This window comes from Coffea eugenioides, chromosome 2 (genome assembly GCF_003713205.1).
Source record: "Coffea eugenioides isolate CCC68of chromosome 2, Ceug_1.0, whole genome shotgun sequence".
NCBI lineage: Eukaryota > Viridiplantae > Streptophyta > Magnoliopsida > Gentianales > Rubiaceae > Coffea > Coffea eugenioides.
The window spans coordinates 74,665,787-74,673,488 of record NC_040036.1 but is presented as its reverse complement, the minus strand read 5'-3'; the positions used below and the strand labels follow the sequence as shown (position 1 = coordinate 74,673,488).

The 7,702-nt window shown below is 37.5% G+C and overlaps 1 protein-coding gene across 3 annotated transcripts; it reads right to left on the bottom strand.

Moving 5' to 3' along the window:
• Positions 1–1,529: 1,529 nt before the first annotated feature.
• On the bottom strand, positions 1,530–7,237 carry LOC113764028. 3 transcript variants are annotated; one of them, XM_027308063.1, is made up of 6 exons: positions 7,057–7,237; positions 6,298–6,471; positions 6,105–6,163; positions 4,271–6,019; positions 2,619–2,766; positions 1,530–2,305 (listed from the first exon to the last, which is right to left on the bottom strand). In XM_027308063.1, exons 2-6 carry the CDS (start codon positions 6,398–6,400, stop codon positions 1,632–1,634), a joined length of 2,733 nt encoding a protein of 910 aa, XP_027163864.1. In that variant the 5' UTR covers positions 6,401–6,471; positions 7,057–7,237; the 3' UTR covers positions 1,530–1,631. The 3 variants fall into 3 exon arrangements, with proteins under 3 accessions (XP_027163864.1, XP_027163862.1, XP_027163863.1); XM_027308061.1 differs by lacking the exon at positions 7,057–7,237 and having other exon boundaries at positions 6,298–6,522; XM_027308062.1 differs by lacking the exon at positions 7,057–7,237 and having other exon boundaries at positions 2,619–2,757; positions 6,298–6,522.
• Between the last annotated feature and the right edge of the window lie 465 nt (positions 7,238–7,702).

Below are 7,702 nucleotides of genomic sequence, written 5' to 3'. Positions count from 1 at the left end.
CATGGAAAACGTAAAAAAATTTTCAAAAAAAAAAAAAGGCAATCCAAGATAGCACTCTAAGCAATAAGGCAAAGAAATGATGGGATCACGTGATATGTTGGCCGGTTAACCTACCAATATTAGAAAATGGCACGTGAGCCCATTTGGCAAAGTATGACCATTCTGTGTTCATCTCCACAGCCATCTTCTGCCATCCCATTACACAACACAGCCATAAAATACATGTCTGCAATAAATACCACAAACATCAACTTGCTCATAAACAAACATTTTGCTTGGAATTCATGAATTTAGAAGCATGTGCTTTGATTTGTGCCCAAGTTAATGATGCCAATCACAAAGGGCTTCTTGGAAGGATCACTCCCCTAAGGCAACATTTTGTCCTAGATTCCATCATCATCTCTCCAAACCATATAGTAATTCTTTCCAGCACCTACTACTTAAATGTTGGACCACAATTCAACCTATAATTGCAGTGAAGTTCTATTTGTGTACCATTTGGCTCAGTCCCATTGGTGATTGGATACCCCTAGCAAGTCATTTCAAGAAATTCACTCCCATCTTCTTGCTTATCCATTTTGACATTCTTGAGCCTCAACAAGTAGGTGCCATTCAGCCAAAACCAAGTGCTATTGAACCCTCCTAACCATCTATTTTCAAGGTATATTAAAAACTCGTTTACATCAAGTTATACCCATATAAAAAAATGTTGAAAATGTTAAATTTGATGGTCAAACTTTGCAACTTGACTAGTTTTCCACCTCCTCTAACTCTAAGCGATGGTATCACATTTTGACACGTACTAGGGCGGGCCAAAAGAAAGCGATTCTCTTGATAATGAATGTTTTTTCTTTTTTTTGTCCTTCCTTTCATCAGAGCATGGCTACGACTCCTCAAGTATGCAAAGACTCAGCCTCAAACCATTGGATCTACAAGGATTTGGTTAACCACCAGCACCAAAACACTTGAGATTGTGTCAATTGTCAGGTTAATATGGTTCAACCGTGTAAATCAATTATTCCCATTTATGGGAAAAAGAATCACTACTACACCCAAATTCAACCTGACCAATCCCAGCCAAACACCCCACATGGCCGCCCAAAGAAGGACAACTAGAATGATTAGTCTTCTACAGTGTACCCTTCTAGTTATCTTGGGGCTTGGCTCATCATACATATGTCATGTCGAATCCCTCATGTCTGCTAGGCACAGCCTAACACAGTTATACATCAAAATGATTTTTCAATGTCTATAACCTGCATGATATTTTATGATCACCAGTTCAATCTTTTTTCTTTTTACAAAGAATTGGTTTTACACAAGGTTGTAATATTTGAGCCAGGTTGTAAAAGTCTTATAGTAGAAGATACGGACGGAACCTGTAATGTCACTGTTTATGAGGTCCTATAACGAAAGGAAGTTAGGCCTAAAAAGGGTTTCAAGAAATTTCAGTAGTGCAGTTCTACCCAGGGAGACAACAAGCAATGAAGAACGGTGAAGTTACAATCAAAATGCAATCTGCTCAAGTATGAATTTGTGAGCCTCTATATTTTTGGGCCCATCACAACAACCATGTATCTACAAGTCATACTTGAGTAATGTAAAACCTATGTAGCCTATGTTGCAATGCTTTAGAACAGCAAGAAATCATCAACCAATTCATCAACCAGATTACTCAATATTCTCTTCTCAATTTCTACACCTTCTTCAAATGCCTCAATCTCAAAATCAACCCACTTCCCCAATTTGGTACTCATGTCCTTGTCCACAAGCTCATCTACCATCAAATCTTCCATGCTTGTCCAGCCTGAAATCTCCCTGCCCAGTTCTTCAGCCAACCAATCTTTCTTCTGAATCAGAGCTGCTAGCTTAGTCCAAGATTTCCAGCTTCCACTAAAAAGCTGCACGCACTTTAATTCTAGAGATTCTTCAACATAGTCGAACAATACCTTTTGCACTAACTTGAAGTTCTTTTCCACATTTTTACTTGATCCTAGTTTTACTTCACCCCACTGATCAAACAGATTGGGAGCTAAGACCTTGTGTGCCTCACCAAGTGCAAACTCCTCCAGCAACAAGTCAGTGTTAACAAGTATACACCGGATATATTCCAACTCCCAATTGGCTGATTCATTAGTAATCATTGAAGTGAATGATGAACTTGTATCTGTTACACTTGTGGCCCCGAGAGAGGCTGAAGAGGCAGAATCTGATACTTCCATGTCGGCTTCCACAGGTCGGGACTTTCTAGTGGAGCTCCATTGAGTCATTTCATAAGCTTCAACTGCCAAAAACATCTTGCTAGCTGAAATTGAAGAAAATATTACATTAGATCCTAAATTACAACCCCCAAAGAAAATTCTACTAAGGACTAAAAGAGTTGGTCCGATTAAATATTTCAATCAAGACTTTAAGGCTCATAGGCTTCTGTATATTCATAACCTCCTCGTGTATCCTAAATGTTAACAGCCATCAGTTAAATCTTTATTATGCAGTTGATCATAGATCAATTATATAGTTCTTGGACTATGTATAAAATGCCAGATAATATAGTCTATCTCAATCCAGTGTAGATTAGAAAAATGTGATAACAGTACTTAGAGGACAAGCATTCTTACCCTCACTGCTAATACTTCTGTTGCTATCTAGAGAGTTGCAACTACTCTCTGAGTAGGCGGGTTCCAAACTTGACACTGGACCACAGGATTGATATTTGGGGTCTCTGTCATATCTAATAAAGCCAAGCTCTTCCATCTCCTGTACACCCTGAGAATGGTGAAGAAAATACAGAGTACAATACTTCTTTTCAGCACTATATGGGCAGAATAAAATTAGCAAGTGTTATGCTGCTTATTAACCCACACAAATGCATGCATGCGCCAAGAAGAAAGAGGCCACTACATGCATTTTTCAATTAATATGGAGTCCAAAATCATGCGAGACACCATAGTTTGAACTTGAAAGAACAAAAACTACTTAACGGATGTTTATTAGGACAAACCAACAGTTGAAGCCTAAGAGCTAAAAGGCAAACAAACTTGTTTGGGTACAAGCAAACTTAAAAGTAGCGTATTGGCGGCAACTGTTCATCATCTGGCATTTCCAGCCAAATCTCATTTAAATTTGCCAACTGACATTCCACAGAGAGCTGTTTTAAATGAATACTGTAATAATAATGAATAAGCATCATTATCTGACTCTAAACAAGTGGGATAAGAGTTTAAACAAACAGACTGATATAATGTACAGTTAGTGAATCACTTCAAGAGTTGTAAGAGGTAAAAATTCTAGCAAGAGCAACTTCATTATGTGATTCTTGTAAGAGTAACCGTGTGATTTACTCCATGACGATGAGAAAGACAGATATGAAATTAGCAGATGTTAATCCCCAACTAACGTATTCCAGATATTCAAGGAATATGAGAAGTGATCACTGCAGTTAGTTTGCAATATAAAGGCTTCTCTACATGACTGTACAAGTACTTGTACACGTTAGCTATGTAGATTTGACTTAATCATGGTAAAAAAGAAGTATCTAAACAAGGATCGTAGTACAAGGAATAGAATTGGTCATTCTACAATACTGTTGATTTGAGTTATTTATTAGAAATGCAACATGCAATGAACTTTTAAAGGGAGATAAAAAATTTTGATGAAATTTGGTTAAAAAAGATAAAAGAGAAACTACATAAAGCAAATTAAGGCCGCCAATTAAAATACTCTATTGCTGATAAGGGAAATCACCCAATTTGTCCTTGAGTTCAAACTTCTACAGAGGCTCATAGCCATTAGGCAGAAGTTCTACAAATGAACCAACAACCACCATAGGACCATTCTTGGTTTGTAACCCATATAATTGAATTACATAGATGCCAGAACAATATCTACCTAGTTGTTCAACAAAAAAAAGGAATCACGGGTTACAGCACAGTTGTATTGAAGCCATTCCTTGATCACAAGATGACACCAGCTGATAATGATGTTACCTGTTACCTAGAATGCACTAGTAGTTGTATTGATGTGATGTCTTCATTCACAAAAAAACAAATAAACTTTTGAACCAACAAAGGCATACTTGTAATGCTCCAGTGAGATAGAGAATTTCAATCACTTTTTACTGTTTTGCAGCATTGTCAAAGGTTTTTTTTTTTTTTTTTCTGGGTAAACAAAGGAATATGTATGCTTCTTTCATTTTTTACTACAGCAAACGCAGTCAAAAAAACATGACCCATAAGAATACACGTACAGACAAAATCATAAACCAAATTACCTGCCACTTTTGCATTGCTTTAAGGTGAAGTTCATCAATAGAAGAGCTATCGGATTTAGGTTGGATGCCCAGTTTGTCCAGAGGCACATCAAGTTGGGAATTTTTGTGATGTTCACCAGATGTGGTATGTGTCATTGTGAGAGTAGACACTGAATCTTCACAACTGCCAGCAGAACTACAAGGAAACTCTGAATGGAAGTGGTCTTGATTAGATGAGTCAACTTTAGATGTCAACTCCTTGAGCTTTTGTTCCAAAAGAATGCTTAAAGCATCACCACCATCAACATTCAGACCAAAAGAAGACTGATTTTCACTAGTTGTGGGAACAAGGAATGAGCCTCGTTTCTTGTCAGTGACTTTCACAGGTGAACTAGAAGCAGATAATGACTTTTTAATTGGAGAAGTGAATGTGAATGATACAACATCCGTGCCATTTTTTCTCTCAGCTGCATCCCATTTACTGCACCTATCAATTTCATAATTGCATTTTATAGACCTTTCGCCTCTACTCACTGATTGGTTATCATTTCCATGAGAAAAATTGTTTCCATTGATTGGTTGCTTCTTTCCTGAAGATCTCTTTACTGCTGATGGAAGTTGTTCCTTTCCAACATGATGGATTGAGGTCTTTCTGGGCATGACAGGAGTGCTTACAACAATCTTATTTACAGTCTTATTCGGCCTAGATACGTCATTTGAAGACAGCTGTTTCCTGTCTTTCTGATGACAAAATGGAGGCCTTGAACCTTCCATCTCTTTAGCTGAAGCAAAGTTTTGCTTCCGGTTATTTTGCCTAAGTACATCAGAAGATTTGTCAGTTGATGTTCTCCTTTCAACATTCTTTTGGATTTTTGATTGGTTCCTACCAGAAGAGCTATGCCTGACATCATTAGGTTCCTTATGGTTTACAGAACTCCGGTTTCCAATTGCAGTACATCCCTCTTTCTTCTGAACATTAGCCTTAGCTTGAACAGCCAGTGAAACTGATTTTTCCTTATTCTTGATACTCTGAGAACCAGCATTTCTTGATGTATCAGAAACCCTAAACATGTCTGGAGCTTCTCCTTGACCTTGGACCCTGTCCCTAGTTTGTCTCTTTACCTGTTTGGAAGAGCTTTGTTCTTTGGCCTTCTGAGAAGCTTGAAGAGTCCTAGAAGATTTCTGAGCAACCTCCATTTTCTCTTTAAGATCCTGGATTCTCAAAGGAACTGAAGAAGAACCCAAAGATGGCAACTTATGTCTAGCAGTTGAACGAGGACTTTGTTCGATGATTTTGGCAGCTGCCTCTACTAGATAAGCAGCATTCATACTTGGAATGAACCCTGGACTCTTAATGGGAGACAAAAGCTTGTGGTGAGTAATTGAAATGGGCTTCGCAGATTTTGGGGGCAGTACTTCAGTTTGAAACTTCTCAATTGGTCGATTCTGCACCTTCTGCAGCATCACTTCAACAGGATTCTTGGTGAACCCGTCTAGCTTATTCCGCATGCTGTCATAGATTATGATGTGTTCTTCGCTCCGGAAATCAGGCATACCCCTTGAGTAATGAGAATCTCTAAAAGAGCGAGAATCAAAAAATTGTGTATAACAGGGCTCAGAAACATTTGAAGTAGGAAGTGTATCCAATCCCATTAGTCGTGCAACGACCCCCGGAGCTCTTGTGCCATATATTTCATCACCATTTACAGATGAAGCATAACTTGAACCATCGTTCCCTCTGGTACTTGGACCACACCCATTGTCATGCGCCTTCATAAAAGGAAGCTTAAATTCTTTCAAACAAATTAAGATAAGGTGAAAAATAATCTGGATAATAAAATGAAGAGAAAAGTACCTTTCGAAGACGTGAAATTGTTGTATCATCAAAAGTTTCTTTACCTTGCTGTGGATTATCTGCAGTCAAAACATCATACATTAAACCTTCAGAGAAAAAACAGCAATACAGATTAAACATGAAAGAGAGAGAGAGAGAGTCAAACTTCAACTTAAGAGAGCAAATGAAACAAAAATGTTAAACAAAAAATTACCAGATAACTCAAATTTGCCGGAGAAAAGCTTCTTCCGGGATTTAACATTCCAATCAAACAAATGAAGAAATCCACCCTTGGAACTTCGCTTTTCTACTTCCATTTTTTCATTCAAATCCCAAAAATCAATCAAGTCCCCTAAATCATCAACACAACTAAAGGAGATCCAGCTAGCTGCATCAGCAAGAGATATCCTGAGTCTCAAAATCATCAATTTATACAAAACTGCAACAGTTTCAGTGCCCACATTATTCATTCAAAACCAAGTATACCGAGATTATAAGTCAAACTACAGAAGAAAACAGAAAATGTGTGTTTCCAAAAGCTTCAAAATCCTTTTATTGACTCATAAACGTAAAAAATCGCTTCATCATATATTAAATTATCAAGAAAAGCCCTAGATTCAAGAACCACAAAATACACTAAAACAAGCAAGCAACACACGCGGAGTTTACACATTTATAAAATCACTACAGCGATTATGCAGATATAATTGAAAACATAAACAAATAGAGAAACCCAGAAAAACCCATCAACAAAAGTACCTATACGATCAAAAAAATGTGAACTTTCATATTAGCATTTAAGTCCAACAATTCAAGAAAAGTGAACCATAGTAGCATTTTATGCATACAGGTCCTTTCTTTTCTTGTGTTTAACAAACACTAGAACTAGAACATCAGTACTACGTTATCATGGGGCAAGAATGCACATCAAGAAAATCTAATAAAGTTGAAACATTTTCAAATCGAAAGTTACCAGCCAGGAATCCGAGTAAAACCCACTAATATTTTCCAGATTTCTGAAATGCCCTTTTGATTTTACATATGTCTGGAGTAGAAAAATAAATAAATAAATCTGTAGAGAGATCTGAATAGCAGAGTGGTTGGTCGGTTGAGTTTAAATTTTGATGAGCATTGTGTGTGTCTTGGTGGCCCTCTGTCAGTGTGAAGACTGAGGAAGGGAGTGAATGAAGACAAAGCAAAAAAGCACCCTCACCGGTCAGCAGGCAAATTAAACATTAGAGAAAAAGTATTGAGCTGTTACTGTGTGACTGTGTGTGAGAGAAAGAGAAATGACGTGTGTGAGTTTTGAGCGTATTTTGGTGCCTGTTTTGCCTGCCTGGTACATATTCCGGTAGTTGAAGATAAAACTATTACCAAGAAATGTTTCAAAATGAAAATGGCATATCTTAAAAAGAAAAGAAAGATAGTAATAGTAGTAGTTAAAAGAGTGATTGAGAGAGCAAGTTTAGGCCAAAATTGATGTCAAAGATGAAGAGGAGAAGATGAAACGCATTATTTCCGCCCGTTATGTAATACGTAAGTGCCAAAACTTGGTAGGCCCGAACAACCAATGACCCGCAATCTGGACGTGACACAATCTAATCGCGACAATCTGAATT

Bases quoted from the DNA above. Each gene is read 5' to 3' on its own strand.
- LOC113764028 (XM_027308061.1), bottom strand. From the start codon at position 6,508: ATGATTTTGAGACTCAGGATATCTCTTGCTGATGCAGCTAGCTGGATC. The intron at 6,164-6,297 runs GTAATTTTTTGT...TTTTGACTGCAG, and splicing joins CGGCAAATTTGAGTTATCTG to ATAATCCACAGCAAGGTAAA. The intron at 2,767-4,270 runs GTAATTTGGTTT...CACCATTCTCAG, and splicing joins AAGCAATGCAAAAGTGGCAG to GGTGTACAGGAGATGGAAGA.